This window comes from Haliotis cracherodii, unplaced genomic scaffold, assembly GCF_022045235.1.
Source record: "Haliotis cracherodii isolate W230 unplaced genomic scaffold, xgHalCrac1.p SCAF_8, whole genome shotgun sequence".
NCBI lineage: Eukaryota > Metazoa > Mollusca > Gastropoda > Lepetellida > Haliotidae > Haliotis > Haliotis cracherodii.
In genome coordinates this window covers 39,227,204-39,248,871 of record NW_027266341.1, presented here as the reverse complement: position 1 = coordinate 39,248,871, position 21,668 = coordinate 39,227,204, and the positions used below count along the sequence as shown (strand labels likewise).

Sequence of the window (21,668 nt, the reverse complement as noted above, 5' to 3'; positions counted from 1 at the left end):
CTGGCAAACACTCGCGTCCAGCAGGTACAGTTACCCGAGGTTACACGCATAACGTTTGGAGGAACAGGGCTCTATGACTTTTTACGCTGTAGAACAACGGTTTTATAGAAGTAAAAGATTACCCCACTTTCTCCCACTGTTTCTCGTCATCATACAAGCGCGAGTGTCTTTATGCATTTGATTAACGCACGGCAATATTTAAACGTTACGTTTACATTGAGGTAAGCTTACGTTGTCTGTTGACGCTTCCGTCTCTGGTTCCCTCAACACTCACTGCTAGAACACCCTTGTTAGTAGCCAAAGGCAGGTGTTAGTCTCAGCCTGGACATACAAGGTGCTATAGAGTCACTATTGTCGTGTCACTGTCGCCTGAACTAATGTTTTCCACACGTGATATGAAAGTACGGCGTTTTTACGAATCCACGGTCTGGCATAAGTTAACACTAAACGACAAGGGACGTGCAGTTTTACATAGTGCATTCAATGGCAAAGCGACATGAATTTATGAAGAAAATCAACCCTTTTCCCTATATTTCCCGGCAAAAGACAAGAAACGTTCAATTTGCATTTTTCTTTTAAAATATTTGTCAGTGTAATAAAAACTGACAATTTAATCGGCAGCTATTAGATCAGATTGTAGATATGTTTTACGCAGATGTGTGTATATTGTGACTACTACCAGACAATCACGTACATCAGTTATCAAACACACATATCTGAAGCTTTAGTTAATACGGGAATGTATATGTGCGTTGTGAAACCAGGTAAATAAAAATATTCAAACTGCGAAATAACTTTCTAATTTAGGTTGATATCTAGCAACTGTAGATCAAGAAACGTTCACCTGCCAGTACCACCTCCACCCCTAGTACTTACACAACACATGTGCACCCTGCCAGTACCACCTCTAACCCAAGTACTTACACAACACATGTGCACCCCGCCAGTACCACCTCCACCCCAAGTACTTACACAACACATGTGCACCCCGCCAGTACCACCTCCACCCCTAGTACTTACACAACACATGTGCACCCTGCCAGTACCACCTCCACCCCAAGTACTTACACAACACATGTGCTCCCCGCCAATACCACCTCCACCCCAAGTACTTACACAACACATGTGCTCCCCGCCAATACCACCTCCACCCCAAGTACTTACACAACACATGTGCACCCCGCCAGTACCACCTCCACCCCAAGTACTTACACAACACATGTGCTCCCCGCCAATACCACCTCCACCCCAAGTACTTACACAACACATGTGCACCCCGCCAGTACCACCTCCACCCCAAGTACTTACACAACACATGTGCACCCCGCCAGTACCACCTCCACCCCAAGTACTTACACAACACATGTGCACCCTGCCAGTACCACCTCCACCCCAAGTACTTACACAACACATGTGCTCCCCGCCAATACCACCTCCACCCCAAGTACTTACACAACACATGTGCACCCCGCCAGTACCACCTCCACCCCAAGTACTTACACAACACATGTGCTCCCCGCCAGTACCACCTCTAACCCAAGTACTTACACAACACATGTGCACCCCGCCAGTACCACCTCCACCCCAAGTACTTACACAACACATGTGCACCCCGCCAATACCACCTCCACCCCAAGTACTTACACAACACATGTGCACCCCGCCAATACCACCTCCACCCCTAGTACTTACACAACACATGTGCTCCCCGCCAGTACCACCTCTAACCCAAGTACTTACACAACACATGTGCTCCCCGCCAGTACCACCTCTAACCCAAGTACTTACACAACACATGTGCTCCCCGCCAGTACCACCTCCACCCCAAGTACTTACACAACACATGTGCACCCCGCCAGTACCACCTCTAACCCAAGTACTTACACAACACATGTGCACCCCGCCAGTACCACCTCTAACCCAAGTACTTACACAACACATGTGCACCCCGCCAGTACCACCTCCACCCCAAGTACTTACACAACACATGTGCACCCCGCCAGTACCACCTCTAACCCAAGTACTTACACAACACATGTGCTCCCCGCCAGTACCACCTCCACCCCAAGTACTTACACAACACATGTGCACCCCGCCAATACCACCTCTAACCCAAGTACTTACACAACACATGTGCACCCTGCCAGTACCACCTCCACCCCTAGTACTTACACAACACATGTGCACCCCGCCAATACCACCTCTAACCCAAGTACTTACACAACACATGTGCACCCTGCCAGTACCACCTCCACCCCAAGTACTTACACAACACATGTGCACCCCGCCAATACCACCTCCACCCCTAGTACTTACACAACACATGTGCACCCTGCCAGTACCACCTCCACCCCTAGTACTTACACAACACATGTGCACCCTGCCAGTACCACCTCCACCCCTAGTACTTACACAACACATGTGCACCCCGCCAATACCACCTCTAACCCAAGTACTTACACAACACATGTGCACCCTGCCAGTACCACCTCCACCCCAAGTACTTACACAACACATGTGCACCCCGCCAATACCACCTCCACCCCTAGTACTTACACAACACATGTGCACCCTGCCAGTACCACCTCCACCCCTAGTACTTACACAACACATGTGCACCCTGCCAGTACCACCTCCACCCCAAGTACTTACACAACACATGTGCACCCTGCCAGTACCACCTCCACCCCTAGTACTTACACAACACATGTGCACCCCGCCAATACCACCTCTAACCCAAGTACTTACACAACACATGTGCACCCCGCCAATACCACCTCCACCCCAAGTACTTACACAACACATGTGCACCCTGCCAGTACCACCTCCACCCCAAGTACTTACACAACACATGTGCACCCCGCCAGTACCACCTCTAACCCAAGTACTTACACAACACATGTGCACCCCGCCAATACCACCTCCACCCCTAGTACTTACACAACACATGTGCACCCTGCCAGTACCACCTCCACCCCTAGTACTTACACAACACATGTGCACCCTGCCAGTACCACCTCCACCCCAAGTACTTACACAACACATGTGCACCCCGCCAATACCACCTCCACCCCTAGTACTTACACAACACATGTGCACCCCGCCAGTACCACCTCCACCCCTAGTACTTACACAACACATGTGCACCCCGCCAATACCACCTCTAACCCAAGTACTTACACAACACATGTGCACCCTGCCAGTACCACCTCCACCCCAAGTACTTACACAACACATGTGCACCCCGCCAATACCACCTCCACCCCTAGTACTTACACAACACATGTGCACCCTGCCAGTACCACCTCCACCCCTAGTACTTACACAACACATGTGCACCCTGCCAGTACCACCTCCACCCCTAGTACTTACACAACACATGTGCACCCCGCCAATACCACCTCTAACCCAAGTACTTACACAACACATGTGCACCCTGCCAGTACCACCTCCACCCCAAGTACTTACACAACACATGTGCACCCCGCCAATACCACCTCCACCCCTAGTACTTACACAACACATGTGCACCCTGCCAGTACCACCTCCACCCCTAGTACTTACACAACACATGTGCACCCTGCCAGTACCACCTCCACCCCAAGTACTTACACAACACATGTGCACCCTGCCAGTACCACCTCCACCCCTAGTACTTACACAACACATGTGCACCCCGCCAATACCACCTCTAACCCAAGTACTTACACAACACATGTGCTCCCCGCCAGTACCACCTCCACCCCTAGTACTTACACAACACATGTGCACCCTGCCAGTACCACCTCCACCCCAAGTACTTACACAACACATGTGCACCCCGCCAATACCACCTCTAACCCAAGTACTTACACAACACATGTGCACCCTGCCAGTACCACCTCCACCCCAAGTACTTACACAACACATGTGCACCCCGCCAGTACCACCTCCACCCCAAGTACTTACACAACACATGTGCTCCCCGCCAATACCACCTCTAACCCAAGTATTGGTACCATGCTCCCCGTCAATACCACCCCTTCCCCAAGTATTGATACCACGTTCCCCGCCAATACCACCTCTAACCAAAGTATTGATATCACCGCTCCCCGGCAAAACTACACATACCCGAAGTCTTGATACCACGCTCCCCGCCAATACCACCCCTGCCCCAAGTATTGATACCACGCTCCCCGCCAATACCATCCCTTCCCCAAGTATTGATACCATGCTCCCCGCCAATACCACCCCTTCCCCAAGTACTGATACCATGCTCCCCGCCAATACCACCCCTGCCCCAAGTATTGATACCACGTTCCCCGTCAATACTACCTCTAACCAAAGTATTGACACCACACACCCCGACAATACCACATCAATACCACAGATCCCAACAATCATGTCAAATAACACTATACCAATGAACAACGAAATTGTATTTGAATAAACTGGTATACCAATTAAAAATAAAAGTTCACAAAGTAAATATATAATTGTGACGTATGTGTATAAGACCTATTTCATATCTGTATGCGTGTGTACACATATTGTCATAGATGGAAAGTACATTCCCTTCGTATCATATATTGTAATTATCTTACCAGGGCAATTGATTTGTTTGAAAGCTATGATATCAGTGGAAGTTTTTCAAAGACATTCAGTGGAAAAATAATACAAAATTGTTATTTCAGACAGGGCCATTATAATGCTTGATCATCATTCAACTATGCGTGCATATTCGGAATTTCCACGTATTTCCACGTGTGTAATGTAACATTCCTTCAGTTAAAGATCAGTATGTTATAAAGTTATAAAGTTGGGTGTTATACCCGGTCTCACATTGTTACTTTCAACATGGAGTCACCTCCAGCTACTTGTAACTTTCGGAACATTCGTGTGAAACGTGACCGCCACATTGTAAATGCGATTTTGAAACAGTGACAAACTTTGCCGGGTCGACCAGAATACACTGTTGACAGAAAATGTCAAAGAAGTGGATCTTAAACTCCACCTGAAACTATCTTCGTGTCTAAATTTTGGCGCCTCTTTTGGCAAAACCTCGCACGTGGTTCTAATTGTTACACCAGTAGTGTCGGATGAGCGCTAGGCAAACGAGGGGAATAAAAGATGCTTTGTGATTGTTTGCGCACACAAACTTGTGTCAATATTGGAAGGCTTAGTTTCAATTTTCGACACGCCTGCTGTTCTTTCAACGGGCAAAGTTTGTTTGTTTTCTGAAAGCGACTTGAATGACAAGTGGTTAAGGAAGGGGCACTGTTTGTTGTTGTGGACACAAGTTGTCTCCCCTGTGTACCTCACCGGAGGTGGCAGAGATGTAGAAGACTTGCGTATGTAGTCAATGAAATAATTAAATAGATGGTGTATCCCCAGCAGACATGTGGAGTGTTGCATCCTCTATGAGTGTCTCTACGGTAGGAATTTATACTTGACTGAACAACCAGCGCAGACAACACAATAGTTAACCATTGGGAGTGATTGTCATTGTCAGACATCGTCAGTGCCTCTATAGTCAGACACAACCAAATGACGCCGCTACAGTGAGACAGCGATGAGTCGATACGATCAGCTAGCCTACAGCGAGAAACAAACAAATGCCTCTAAAGTTAGATACAATCAAATGCTGCTATATAGTAAGACACAATCAAATGTTTCTATACTTAGACACAACCGGTGCCTTTATACTGAAACACAACCAAATGCCTCTATAGTCGGACACAACGAAATGCCTCTATAGTGAGACACAACAAAAGCCTCTGTAGTGAGGCACAAAGATAAGTCGGTAGCGAGAAACAAGCAAATGCCTCTATAGTGAGACAAAACCAACTACATTCAGAGTTAGACACAACAAAACGCGTCTACAGCGAGACACAACCAAACCCTCTATAGTGAGACACAAAGATGAGTCGACAGTGAGAAACAATGAATGAGCCTATAGCGAGAAACAACCGAATGTCTCTATAGTGAGACACAATCAAATGCCTTCATGGTCATACACAACCAATGCCTCCAGACACAACCAATGCCTCCATAGTGAGAGACAACCAGTGCCTCCATGGTCAGACACAACCAATGCCTCTATAGTGGGACACAACCAAATGCCGCTATAGTGAGACACAAACAAATGCATCTGTAGTTAGACACAACCAAATGCATCTAAAGCCAAGCACAACCTATGCATCTATAGTGAAACACAACCAATGCTTGTATATTAAGACACAACCCATTACTCCATAGTGAGACACAACCAATACCTTTATAGTGAGACACAACCTATTACTCCATAGTGAGACACAACCAATACCTTTATAGTGAGACACAACCTATTTCTCCATAGTGAGACACAATCAATGCCTCTATAGTCAGACACAACCTATTACTTCATGGTGATACACATCCAATGACTCCATTGTGAGGCATAACCAATGACTCCAACGGCCCATTACTTCATAGTGATACACAACCAATGACTCCATAGTGAAGCATAACCAATGACTCCGCAATGAGACCCGTGAACATTCCGGGGTAGAATAGGTCTTCAGCAACCGCAACTAACGGGATCGGGTGGTCAGGTTCGTTGACTTGGTTGATGCATGTCATCGATCCCAATGGCGTGGATCGATGCTCATGATATCAATCACTGGATTGTCTTGTCCAGACTCGATTATTAACAGGCCGCCGCCATATAGCTGGAATATTGCTGAGTGCGGCGTTAAACAATAAACCAAACCAAACCAAAGACACAATGAGACACATTCAATGCCTCCATAGTCAGACACAACCTATGCCTCTATAATGAGAGACAATCAATGAATCTGTAGTTAGACACAACCAAATGCATCTAGAGCGAGGCACAACCTACGCCTCTACTGTGAAACACAACCAATGCCTTTATACTGTAACACAACCTATTATTCCATAGTGAAACACAAGCAATGTTTTTATAGTGAGACACAACCTATTACTCCATAGTGAGACACAACCAATGCCTCTATAGAGAGACACAACATATTCCTTCATAGTGAGACACAACCAATGGATCCATAGCCAGACACAACCTACGCCTCAATAGTGAGAGACAACTAATGCCTCCATAGTGAGACACAACCTATGCCTCCATAGTGAGACACATCCTATGCCTTCATAGTGAGAGACAACCAATGAATCCACAGTGAGACACAGACAATGCCTCAATAGTGAGACACAACTAATGCCTCCATAGTGAGACACAACCTATGCCTCAATAGTGAGACACATCCTATGCCTTCATAGTGAGACACAGCCAATGCCTCCATAGTGAGACACAGTCAATGCCACCATGGTCAGACACAACCAATGCCTCCATGGTCAGATACAACCAATGCATCTACAGCCAGACACATTTGATGCCCCTATAGTGAAACACAGGCACCTGGTCCGTGGTGAGACACGCTGCTGGGACTATAGCTGGTACACACGTTACAACACGTACCAATCACCACACAAGACACTCAGTCATTCACCAGTGGTGTAGAGATGGAGAATGTGCTATGACAAAGTAAACTATGATTAATCATAACGCAACATCATGAAGACAAGAGATGAATCCTGGTATATCAGCCTGGAGAACAGAGATAGTACACTGGACGGACTGTCTCTGGGGATTTTATTGACGCTTCATGGGTTGTCTTCTGCTCCGTCTGACAGCTGGCATTGTGACACCCACTCCCCCTTCTCAAACACACACCGCATTTACTGCATTTTTCAATTTTTCTTAATTACTTGATAAACGTAGAGTTGACCGTCGACGTGAAAAAAATGGAAAGTCAAACATGTTTTTAAAATGATATCTGAAAGGATTTTTCCGCTGCATGCAATAATAATAAAAAAATGATTCTTTAAAACAAAATTTACTTCCTAATGTTAAATGTCTTCCTTTACTGAAATTAGCTATTAGGCAGCAAAAGACAACATTCTTTTTAAAATTTTAAATCTGGATCATCGTTTCCGTAAACCAAGTATTAAAAATAATAGTCCTTAGAATTTCAGCTTTATTGCATATGAAGAAACAGACTTAAATATATACAGCAACACCGTGGTCAGGCACAATAACATACAAGTACAAACGCAATAACTTGTTTTGTTTATCGCTTCAATTCCTTGCTATGTTTACTACTATGGTAATTGTGTCATCTTCCTTGCAAATATAAATTGATATGATACTTCTTTAACAAATAATTTTGGGGCTTTTTAAAATATGTTTTCTTAACTGTCCCCAATTAAATTACAAAGTTTAAAGTCTTATGCCCCGTTCACATGCACAACATTTACTAACATATTGTAATTTTACACATGTGTAACTATACGTACGTGCGTATATGTAAATTTACTATGCGTTCACGTGAAAAGCATCTTAGGTGTGTAAAGAAAGCATGTAAATTGTGTAAGGCACACATATTCGTCAGTCTGTTCACGACTTTCAACACAAAACAGGTTGTTTTCCAATCAAAGTTGAATGAGTAGAGGGTTACTTCACCGAAAAGCAACATGTGTTTGATTTAATTTGTACACAAAGTTTTGACTCCTTGAAACCAAAAGAAAACACCCTCCGCTCAACTCTGAATACACACATAAAAGTTGGCAACTGTTGACAATTTGTTTGATGTTATCAAAAGAACAGATATTAATTAGATCATCCTCTTACGTTGACATAAACGTTCACGTTGCAACATATACACACAGTGCAAATTGACATTTACATTTGCACCTGCTCCAGACATTATGCAAATTTGCTCCTGGTGTAAAAATACAGACATGAGTAAACGCGTTTACATGACAAGTATACTCACGAATGTATTTCTACACACGTATGCACACACACACACATACACATGTAGATGTGTAGAGGCGCACGTGAACGGCGTATTAGTCTTCTGAAACTTCCCTGCCTTCTTCCAGTTAACATTCTTTGCTGTCCCTCATAAGTTTAGGAGAGTTGTACCCATTATTTGATTATAGTCTTATGGTAACTTCTATATTGCAGTAAATCTAAGGTATACACAGAGAACAAACTTTCAATTTGCATGTCTTAAACGATGTACACGCCTATCTACTCTACTACTACTCTTTATGATAAATTAAAGGGTATTTAACAGAGAAAATTGGTCACAAAAGAACACTAGGGTATGTACAGTACCTTAATAAAATGTTATTTAGTTTATTCTTTTTAAACCATTTGTCTTTTTTGAGGCAAAAGAAAAAGATCGGTTCGATTGGCATTCTTTTTTTGTAAAGTTGAGACAAATAGTGATATAGAAAAATCAGGGATTCGAACTTGATTATTAGCTTGAATGTATTTCCGTGTCAGAATCCACGCAAGAAGCATCTGATGCTTCAGAGTTATCTCATCTTGGCTACTTTGTCATCACATATTTGATTGGTTGATCTGATGTTTCATGTTAGTTGATTGGCTGACCCTTTCGCGGAATATTCAACATGGTGGCCATGAGTTGTGTTCCGATTTGATGTGAATTATAGAATGCAATTTTTTCAGTCATCATGAGGTGATCGAAATATAATAACACAGTGAATATGTATATTAGGGGACCACACGCGTTCTGTTGGAATGGCGAATTGTATGAAGCCTTTATTGACGAGAAATCGCGAGTAAACATAAATGTTTATTACGTGACCAGGAGCAGGACTTCACCAGCTGGATTGACATTCCGTGAAAACTTCGTGTATATGTCGAAAGGAAAAGATCTCATCATTCAAGAAGTTGGGACTTTCATAGATTCAAACAGTGGAATGCAGAAACCGTTTATACTTGTTCGTGATGCTATGTCTCAAACTCATTACATATTAACCGTTACAAACATTCGAGGTGACACAAACACATCTCCTAAAAACACACTCTCAGCCATACGTTCATTGTTATTTAAGAAGGAAGAGTTAGTAAGTATGATAAAAGTTTTTGATGGTCCTCTGATTGTTTGGACGTGTGATAAAAACGTCAATATAGGATTTACTACGAAACAAGAGCAAACAACTTTTGAGAAAAAGTCATTTCCAGTTTTAGATTTAGATAAAAGACTTGCAAATTTCAGTGTAATCTCAACAGTATTAACTAATGATGAAATTTTAATGTTCATCAAATATTCATGTAAACAGCATCAGGGTGAGGAAGAAGATTTATTCCAAGGGCACGAAGGAGACGACATTGCATTCGAAGTTTGGTCAGTAAAGCCAAATACAGATAATAACACATGGACACAGAGAAAACTAGATTCCTCATGCTTTTTACCAAAACAGTATGCATGTACAGTGGTAGATTGTAAGGTGAAGATAAAATCAAACAATTCGTCAAATGGAGATGAACAGCCCAAGAGTGATGTTGTGTTGTTATTGGAGGGAGGATATATTGTAACACTTGCAAATGGATGTTTGATGAACTGTTGCCATGTGAACACCTCCTTAACAAGTTTCCAAGAATGGAATTTTGTTGGTGTATTTGATTCAACGACTGTTGTGATAAAGACGTCTCAATCCGAAGTGATTGTAGTGGATACTGGAAGCGGGAAGGTAATCAGTTGAAACTAGTTATGAAAGCCATGACATTTTTCATCAAGCAAATTTAAATTCATTTTGATGTCACCATATTATAATTTCAAGAAGACACATGTTCTAGTCTTATGTTTAAGCAGTAGAATGATTTTTTGTTAGTGAATAGTTTGAAGCTCATCTCAGTAACATTCAGACTTAATAAAACTGACTAAATCACACACAGATTGACTAAATGAACAACCAGATTGAAAAATTGTTGTATTTGGTTACAGGTCACAAAGACATGGTCAGAAGTGTCTAACATCATGATTGGGGACTTCCTCCAGTGCGGACATCATCAAATACTGGTCACCTTCACTGAGGAATCATCAGATGATGAAGGCAGCTCCTGGATGTTGACAGATCTAGCTATGTGTGAAATAGACTCCAGTCGGTGGGCATCTGGGATGGAAGTTGACCACAGTGATGACAGCTGTAGTAAAGGAAAAGCATCAGCTCTCAAGGCACTGTCTAACAATCTTCAGGTGGTTACATTCTGGATAATTTTACAGTTAATAAATACAAAAACAATATTTTATTTAAGTGATAGGTATTGACATCAGAATTAAGAAATGATTATCTGCTTTAAATTCAGTTTTCAGTAAGGGTGTCTTTGATTGGAAATTTTAGCATTGCTATCATGGCTATAGTGACTCAAAAGTATCACGATATATACAGCTTACTATACGAGTATGTGTGTCATACTGATTTTACGGAATGAGTGTCAGAATTCTTGTATTTCCCTTGAGAGTGTGTGGGTAGTACATGAATTCTTTCACAAGTTTTGTGAAATCAAATCCTTTTGATCTCCCCTTTTAGGAAAATGCACTGATTATGACAATAGTCTTAGAAAACCACAATTGTTGAATGACGTCAGCAATCTTCAGGTATGACGTCGTTTCTAGTGTGATGTCATTCCAACCTTACGTCAAAATAAGATTCGCATCACGTCGTCAATGTCATCCGGATCACGTAAACAATACACTGGTGTGCATGAAGTGATATTTAGCACAAGCGCACACACAAATTTGATGAATTCTGTTGTTTCTAAAGCTGTGGGTAATGAATTGATGTATCACTTAATGTTTGTGTATGTAATTACATTAATATCATGATATACGATGGCATCACTAGTTATCAGAGATAGATGCAATATTGAAGGAGGCATTAATCCACATGCACGGATGTACTGCATGATTTATGTATGTTTACCGCTGTATGGTGATTTTGTGCATACCCTAAACTGATCATGCCCACAAATTTTGTATCACAGTCTCTTAGATCATTATCATGATTATCAGACTTGGTGAATAGCCAATTGCTAAAATGTTTGATATGTTTTCCTAAAAATAATTATATTTAATATGAACATGAATTGGTAGGTTTGTTATGAAAATGAAGTAATTTATCGTTCTGTTGATGTTGACAAGTCAGAGTTCAACAACAAATCTGTGCAGTGCTGAGCAGCATCTGTCCAACAAGGTCAAGTTCCTGCACAGCACCTGGGCACATCTGCAGCACCTGAGTGAAGGAGGGGAGACAACTCTTCCCCTGCCAGAGGTAAGTTGGCCATATATCTTGTTTTAGGGCTAAATTTGGAAATAAAGTTTAGGCCCCTCACATGATAGGCATCACAGTATCCAGCGCAGTAGTTTCTAAGCGCGTGCATACAATTCAAAGTCTGCAGGGATTTGAAGACTGATGATATTGATGATAGTATGTTTTGTTTTGTTTGTTTGATTGTTTGTTGTTTAAGGCCGCATTCAGCAATATTCCAGCTATATGACGACGGTCTGTTAATAGTCAAGTCTGGACCAGAAAATCCAGTGATTGATATCATGCATGATGAGCATTGATCCATGCAACTGGGATATGATGACATGCATCAACCAAGTCAGCAAGCCTGACCACCCGATCCCGTTAGTTGCCTTTTACGGCAAGCATGGGTTGCTGAAGACCTATTCTACCCCAAATCTTTACGGGTCGACGTTACTATGTACAGATGCATATCAGATTGATAATGTTTGCGTGTATGTATCATTATGTAGAGCATGTCTAATTTCTGTACACTTGAGACGGCTGAGACACTCATGGGCAGGGTGGGCTGTACACATGAGACGGCTGAGACACTCATGGGCAGGGTGGGCTGTACACATGAGACGGCTGAGACACTCATGGGCAGGGTGGGCTGTACACATGAGACGCGGGAGACACTCATGGGCAGGGTGGGCAGTACACATGAGACGTGGGAGACACTCATGGGCAAGGTGGGCTGTACACATGAGTCGCGGGAGACACTCATGGGCAAGGTGGGCTGTACACATGAGTCGCGGGAGACACTCATGGGCAAGGTGGGCTGTACACATGAGACGTGGGAGACACTCATGGGCAGGGTGGGCTGTACACATGAGACAAGGGAGACACTCATGGGCAAGGTGGGCTGTACACATGAGACAAGGGAGACACTCATGGGCAAGGTGGGCTGTACACATGAGACAAGGGAGACACTCATGGGCAGGGTGGGCTGTACACATGAGACGCAGGAGACACTCATGGGCAGGGTGGGCTGTACACATGAGACAAGGGAGACACTCATGGGCAAGGTGGGCTGTACTCATGAGACAAGGGAGACACTCATGGGCAGGGTGGGCTGTACACATGAGACTTGGGAGACACTCATGGGCAGGGTGGGCTGTACACATGAGACGTGGGAGACACTCATGGGCAGGGTGGGCTGTACACATGAGACGCAGGAGACACTCATGGGCAGGGTGGGCTGTACACATGAGACGTGGGAGACACCCATGGGCAGTGTGGGCTGTACACATGAGACAAGTGAGACACTTATGGGCAGGGTGGGCTGTACACATGAGACAAGGGAGACACTCATGGGCAAGGTGGGCTGTACACATGAGACGTGGGAGACACTCATGGGCAGGGTGGGCTGTACACATGAGACAAGGGAGACACTCATGGGCAGGGTGGGGTGCATTGTGTGTCAAAATCTCTTGGTTGATTGTGTGTCAAACGTGGTGACTTGGTTGATTGTGTGTCAGACTTGGTGACTTGGTTGATTGTGTGTCAGACTTGGTGACTTGGTTGATTGTGTCAGACGTGGTGACTTGGTTGATTGTGTGTCAGACTTGGTGACTTGGTTGATTGTGTTAGACGTGGTGACTTGGTCACAGTCAAATATTGCTTACTAGGACAGCCTTCATAAAGCCCTGCTGAAAAGGAAGTTGTTTATCCCATAGGTTCCACTAACCACCTTGAAAGACGATGGTTCATTGACAGCCAACATGACAGGCAAGAAGCCTCTAGGCATAAAGACTACAGTCAGCTGGCAGACATCTGTGGGCTGCCATCGTGTCATCGGAGTTGATGTACACAATACCTCCAACAGGTTAGTCATTGTTTCCACATCCAATAGAAATCTCTGCATAAAGCAGAGTCGATTGTACGATTCTGACTATATCATGAGCATGGGTTTATGAATCACTATCACTATCCTGTTGGTGGCACCTGTCACAAACACATGCAAAAGCAAAGTATAAGGAACATGCAGTGTTTCTTTTCCGTTATAAAATTAGCAAATACAGGTCCATTCACTATTTTGCTTCAAAGGTTTCAGATTTAGATTTATGATAATGTTTTTTATCCCCCGCCCAACAAAGTTGGAGGGGGATATAGAAACGGGCTCCGTCCGTCCGTCCGTCACTTTTCGTTTCCAGGGCATAACTCATAAACCATTCAATATTTTTTCACGAAACTTTGGAGGTCTGTCAAGTACATGCTGAACTGGTGCCTTTTTCTATTTAGAAATTTTAGAAAGTCTTATTTTTTTACGTTTCCATGGCAACAAGATGGACTTAGGTTCTGTGAGGGTAGGGTTCGTTTCCGGAGCATAACTCATAAACCGTTCAATATTTTTTCATGAAACTTTGCAGGTCTGTCAGGTACATGCTGAACTTGTGCCTTTTGCTATTTAGAAATTTAAGAAATTTATATATTTTACGTTTCCATGGCAACAAGATAGACTTAGGTTTTTACAATTTCCATGACAAGTTCCACCTTGGTTAAAAAAGGTTAGGGTTTGTTTTGATTTGATTATGTCATAAATTCTGCAACAGGGGCAGGGGATATAGCCACGTTAGTGGCAAACTCTTGTTCCATTTGTCTTTGAAGTTTTCACTCTATCAATCTTTGAATACTATTGTCACAATCAATTATTTCTCAAAACTGTGGCAGGGATATTACAGAAACTGACTATGTCATTCCTCATTGACTATGTTCACAGTTTTACACATGACATTTTGGCTTCATAATCATTTTGCCTTTTACCATGTTGCAGAACTCTGAGTTGCTGCACTTTGTCACTGGTTCAACATTCAACAATGACTGAAACCCGAAGTATGTCATCACAATCAAAATGGCTGCCACATGAGTCGTTTGAGCAGACAGATGAGAAAAGAACACCTGAAACACATGCATCTAAGAGGCTGAGACTCAGCCCGCTTTTAACTCTGCCTACCGCGCAGCAGAAGGGACAGCCACTGAGACCAGGCGACCGAAAGACTTTAACAGTCAGCTTTGAAGGAGAGCAGGCTGGGGTACAAGATGGCTGGAAGCTGTGGGTGTTCCTGACCACCTTGGAACATTGTCCTACTGGTTCAGAGTCTGGAGATCAGGTGATGGTGGGAAGTCATAGAGAACGGACCATTTGTTGTGGATCTGTGTCCATGACAACAAAGGATTATCTCAAGGGGACATATTCAATTGCACCTGATTTGACACGTGGCAGTGTGAGAGGTAACATCAACTGTGACACAAGGGTTCAGGGAAATCAGCTTTTTGTCTAAACCATCTAGGGTACCGGGGCTGTGCATATTTAAGCCCCTTCCTATTTAGCCCTTGCACTTTCAAACGGAAAAATAAAACACTTGTAAGCCCATGGGCTTAAATTAAATTGAAAAAGGGATTGATCTCCCAAACCAGATAACAAGTGTTGTTGCATGCTTCTATATGGCCATTTACACTTATATGGCAGACATGCATAACTGAGATTTTAGTTTGTTGTTACATATTTGACAGGTATCATAGGTGTTCTTGACTCAAAATTTTCTAGTTGAAAAAGAAAATCCTTTCTTATGTTAAAGTGTTGCTCTCTCATTCCATTTGAGAGTAGTGTTTCATTACACATGGGATATTCATTCGTCCTTTTTTGTTTTTAAGCCCTTGGTTTAAATTTGGATAAAATGTTACTCAACTTCAATAGGCAAAATCCATAATTGACCAAACATGCAGTCCCGATATACTAAAAATAGAGAAAAACAACTGAAACTCATGTAAGTTTGGTTGGACATGGAATTGTATGTCGTTTACAGAAGATGCTAAGGCCAGACACATGTTTCTTTTTCTTGTATCACGGATTCTTTGAACCAAATTGGATGGATGGAGGCGGAATTAAATACAAAAAACAAGAAACTGAATTGAATATGAAAATGTTTGTCAAAATAAAGACAAGATAAACAATGATAAAAGGATTCCTGTCTGTCACCAGATTTTTGTGTATGTCAGTCACATGACAGAAATTAACCACTAGTGATGAATACATATTGACCCTTCATATGGAGCTGTAAGTTGACTATAAAGCATAAAAATACCGATCATATCAGAACTAAAAGTTGTATGGACAAAAAGATGGATGATATTTTATCAGTAGCAGATGGCTTGTTTTTTGGGCAGTATGAGTTGACAGTGGCATAGTACTTACTCTAAACTTGATCTGTGACTATCACTGTCAGTGTCTGATGATACTTCTTGCTCCCTGTAAACATATTTTCACCATATGATCTGTATCGCTGGCCAGCCCTGTGTATAATGGCTGCCGGAGCAGGAGGAAGTGTACTTTACCTTATATTACCTTCTGTACCAACCTTGTGTAGTTGTGACAGCTCATCTTAGTGTCATTGTTGTAGATCGGGGAGTGGGCTTGCATTAAAACTGGGTCTAGATTTTCGAAAAGATCTCAGCTGAGATTATTCTTAACACTTATGTTCACAGATAAGCTATCTTAAGTTTAAGATAAGATACATTTTTGAAACTATCATAAACCTGTCGCAGATCAAACAGAGCTATGAAACCTATCGTAACTCTGACACAGAACTTGTTTGTGTTGGAGATAGAAAAGCAGGGTGTTTCCCAGAGATGTCACAGAGATTTCCCAGCTGCAGACGACAAACAAGGAAATGGAAGACGCATTTGAGGACACAAAAAACAAGAAGCCCCGCAAGGCTAACTTGCACTGCCTCCGAGATGGAGATGCTAGTCTCGGAGGTCAGTTCTTAAAGCTGCAAGTACTGATGAAGATTATCTGCTTGGGCTGGTATCTTTATTCAGCTGCACCACTTGAAATTATTTATTTTGTGGATGAATTTGATTCACATGACTAAGAGAGAAACATGCTTTGTCATTAATGCAGTTGCTCTGATGTTTCAGATCCTGACATAATACAGGCATCGTTGTCAGCTGTCCAGACCTGCACCACTCTGCTGCTGACATCAGTCTTCACAGACCTCACCCATACTGCAGGCATCATTGAGGCTCAGACTGACTTTCAGCTTGCTGTCTCACTAGGCTGTCTGTGTCCTGTCAACTGTCCTCCTCTACAGTATGTCCGGATCACCTCTGTGTGTGTGCTGTCACAGACTAAAGTCCATCTTTGTGTCTGGACAAGGTAGGTGTGATGTGTCAGCTGTCCTCTACAGTATGTCAGGATGTGTGGGTGCTGTCACTTTATTTCTTTTTCTTTTTCTGTGTGATGTAATTGATGTATTTAATTATGTTTATACAGGAAACTGTCCATCCTTCCACCATCATTCTGTAAGACATTCTCCAACTGTTCCTTCATCCTGATGACTTTCTTTCAGAGACTGTAACCAACTGGAGCTGCTTGTGGACTACCTGTCATCACACCTCCCTTACGATGTCATCATCTCACACAGCGAGGATGCAGGCCTTCAATATGCTGTCAATGATACTGTGTCCAGCCTGAGTCAGGAGGTGAAGGCACTCTCCATGATGGTGAAGACACTGTTGGAAGACAGCAGCCAGGCTGTGAAGGAATTGATGAGTTCAAGTGCCTCGGTGGCTGGTGATATGCAGCAGGACCAACTAGCTGACTTCCAGCACAGGTTCCGTGAAGAGCAGGGTGCTGTCCACAGATGTGTCGACACCCGTGTGTCTGTAGGGGATGCCAGGGTGTTGACAGACAACATCCTCAGGCTGGAGAGACTGACAGACCAACACATCGCATGTATGAAGACTGTGGACTGATGCTGCCTTGGTGTGATGGGAACTGTGCGCTGTTGTAGTGACATATATGAGTGAACTGGGTCAACCGCTTTGAACAGTATTTCAGTAGAGAAGAGGCTTGAGGAAAAGCATAGGGCAATGAAATCCTGCATGTCATGAACTACTGATCGTTTTGTGGTAGCATTAACAAATCTTTAAACGATCACATAACTATATTTGAATAATATTTTCACAATAATTTTTTGATGCTAATTACTATTGCGAGTGGGCAATATAACCACCATGCTGCAGTAACTATTGCTAGGTTGGGCAGGACTAGAGAAATCAGTGGTTGACAGCGTGAGCAATAGTAAAGATATTGTGGAGAATATATATTGCCATGGTTTATTGTTGTTATATGTTGTTGTGTTGTATATATGATAAGTTAAATGCGTTGCTGCACCAACCATTGAAATGTGAAACTGCTCAGTTCAACAAAATATTTAATGAAGCATGGAAACCATCTTATATAAATGTACCTTCAACTTGATTTCATATTTTTACATTTTACTATTGATACTTTGGTTACTAGCTTGTAGAGCTAATGTTTAGCCTGATCAATTGAACAGTTTTAATGAGATTACATTGATTTTAGGTGTGATTTTGTGTGTACTGGTGGTGGTGGAAAAAGGTGCTGATTGACTGCTCTGATTCATAAATAAATTTATGCATACAGAATTGTAGTAGACACAACTCATTTCAGAAAAGTGAGAAATCATTCCTTAAAAAATCAGATTAGACTGTCAGAATAGTTAAAAAGTAACATTAATATATACTGGCCATCTGTATTGTATGAACTTTGCCTGATTCAGACTAATTTCTCTTCTGAATTGAACCACAAGAACCACAAGAATGTGTTTTCTTTCTCAAGAATTGTACTTCTTGTGTGGCCTAGGCATTCAGTTAAATAATGTTTTACCCTCTTGGGAGTCTCTTCACCCTTTAGTATGGGTTTAAATTTGGATATTGTTCAGGAATTATTGAGCCAGATTTTGCAAACTGAGCTACAATTTTATTCCTAGTAGTCCAACATGCGATGGAATCCTTGTAATATGCTTTTAGTTCAGATATGTGTCCAGCTTTAAGAGCTCTCTTTCAATGTTGTTTCTTGATCCTTTGGTACCAGATTTTACTGCTGCTATTTGCAGGTGGTCACATGCATTTACCCATCTTAACATTTCAGCTGCAGAAACTGAGATGGAGTCATTATACCTGAACATTGAATCCCTTGACGAATAAGTAAACAGCTTTTATAACATTTGGGTCAATCTTTTGTTGACTATGATCAGAATTCAGATCATACCAAAGTCCAGGTTTCAGAGAAGAGAAAAGCCGCAGAAGTATCCCGAAGTGAAGAGGAATCAACTGGGTTACTATTTGAAACTTCATGCTGTGAAGCAAGTTTCTGAACACCTAAACCAAAGGGACTTTGCCACGAAAACAAACACCTATGGCATTCTGTCATCAACTGCAACATCAGTTCAATGGTATTTGTTTTTAACCCTCATTTTGAGATAGTATTTGAGACATGAGTCTACAACTTGATTCAGTAACATTTCTGAGCCTTAGACCTCTTATAGTTGCCACAGTCATGCATATTCGATAAGCCTCTGATAATGTGATCAATTTTAGGAAGATGACAATTTGCAGCAGACGTCAGACCCTGGCAGTGATAGTCAAGCCTGGATAAACTAAATGATTTATCATACTTATAAACCAATAGCGCTGACGCTTTAACAGCCCCCAATTTGTTTTGTCAATGAGAGTATTTCACATAGTTGCATAAGGAAAGGACCAAATCAATGTTCCAAATTCAGGGTTCATTTTTTAATAGCGTAGCTTAGTTGTCTGTTTAGAGGAAGGCATTTTAAAGGACAAGGATGCCAGTGTAAGGTATTACTGAAAGGACAGGGGTCCCAGTGTAAGGTATTACTGAAATAACAATGATGCCAGTGTAAGGTGATACTGAAAGGACAGAGGTCCCAGTATAAGGTATTACTGAAAGGGCAGGGATCCCAGTGTAAGGTATTACTGAAATAACAATGATGCCAGTGTAAGGTGATACTGAAAGGACAGAGGTCCCAGTATAAGGTATTACTGAAAGGGCAGGGATCCCAGTGTAAGGTATTACTGAAAGGTCAGGGATCCCAGAGTAAGGTATTACTGAAATAACAATGATGCCAGTGTAAGGTATTACTGAAAGGGCAGGGATCCCAGTGTAAGGTATTACTGAAATAACAATGATGCCAGTGTAAGGTATTACTGAAATAACAACGATGCCAGTGTAAGGTATTACTGAAAGGACAGGGATCCAAGTGTAAGGTATTACTGAAATAACAATGATGCCAGTGTAAGGTATTACTGAAAGGGCAGGGATCCCAGTGTAAGGTATTACTGAAAGGGCAGGGATCCCAGTGTAAGGTATTACTGAAATAACAATGATGCCAGTGTAAGGTGATACTGAAAGGACAGGGGTCCCAGTGTAAGGTATTACTGAAAGGGCAGGGATCCCAGTGTAAGGTATTACTGAAAGGTCAGGGATCCCAGTGTAAGGTATTACTGAAAGGGCAGGGATCCCAGTGTAAGGTATTACTGAAATAACAATGATGCCAGTGTAAGGTATTACTGAAAGGGCAGGGATCCAAGTGTAAGGTATTACTGAAATAACAACGATGCCAGTGTAAGGTATTACTGAAATAACACTGGTTGCTGCACCAACCATTGAAATGTGAAACTGCTCAGTTCAACAAAATATTTAATGAAGCATGGAAACCATCTTATATACATGTACCTTCAACTTGATTTCATATTTTTACATTTTACTATTGATACTTTGGTTACTAGCTTGTAGAGCTAATGTTTAGCCTGATCAATTGAACAGTTTTAATGAGATTACATTGATTTTAGGTGTGATTTTGTGTGCACTGGTGGTGGTGGAAAAAGGTGCTGATTGACTGCTCTGATTCATAAATAAATTTATGCATACAGAATTGTAGTAGACACAACTCATTTCAGAAAAGTGAGAAATCATTCCTTAAAAAATCAGATTAGACTGTCAGAATAGTTAAAAAGTAACATTAATATATACTGGCCATCTGTATTGTATGAACTTTGCCTGTCTTACGGATAAGAGGGGGGTGCCAGTGTAAGGTATTACGGATAGGAGGGGAGTGCAAGAGTAAGGTATTATGGAAAAGGAAAGGATGGGGGTGCCAGTGTAAGGTATTACTGACATTCTTTCTTTAGCGTTTACATGCATCAAGATAGCATCCAAGTGTGGTAATAGCCAACAATTTCATTTGTGAATGTAAAAGTTTTTCGAAATCAAATTAATTAACTACAAACGAAAATAATATATTGTTAAGATTTTGTAAATTTGATACTTTGATAGGTTTCACTAAACATTAATGATGCCAAGACATTTCTGAAACTGATTCAGCGAAAGACTTCAGATTGCTGAAACATCTCTAAATATCCGTCAACAGGAAAAACCCAGTATTTTCACGATGAACAAACTCTCTGGAACATTTAACTTTACTAGTAAATACAGTAATCAGATGGCATGGCGAGTCGTAATTAACATAGGTTAAGGTGATATTACAAAGTTGTTGTTTTCCCCATTCATCTCAAAATCGACGTATTAGCTTGCCTTCAAGTCATTTCCATGTACACAACCGTGTCTAGTGAGATGAACTGACAATGACGAAGTTACACATTGACGTAAAACAACACTC

General features: G+C 42.1%; 1 protein-coding gene across 1 annotated transcript; it reads left to right on the top strand.

Annotated features, from left to right (window-relative positions):
* Positions 1-9,476: 9,476 nt before the first annotated feature.
* LOC139449946 (uncharacterized) lies at positions 9,477-19,172 on the top strand. Its single transcript, XM_071231558.1, has 7 exons — positions 9,477-10,560; positions 10,815-11,066; positions 12,016-12,141; positions 13,836-13,984; positions 14,933-15,390; positions 17,080-17,317; positions 17,511-19,172. Exons 1-7 carry the CDS (start codon positions 9,571-9,573, stop codon positions 17,914-17,916), a joined length of 2,619 nt encoding a protein of 872 aa, XP_071087659.1. The 5' UTR covers positions 9,477-9,570; the 3' UTR covers positions 17,917-19,172.
* The last annotated feature ends 2,496 nt before the right edge of the window (positions 19,173-21,668 follow it).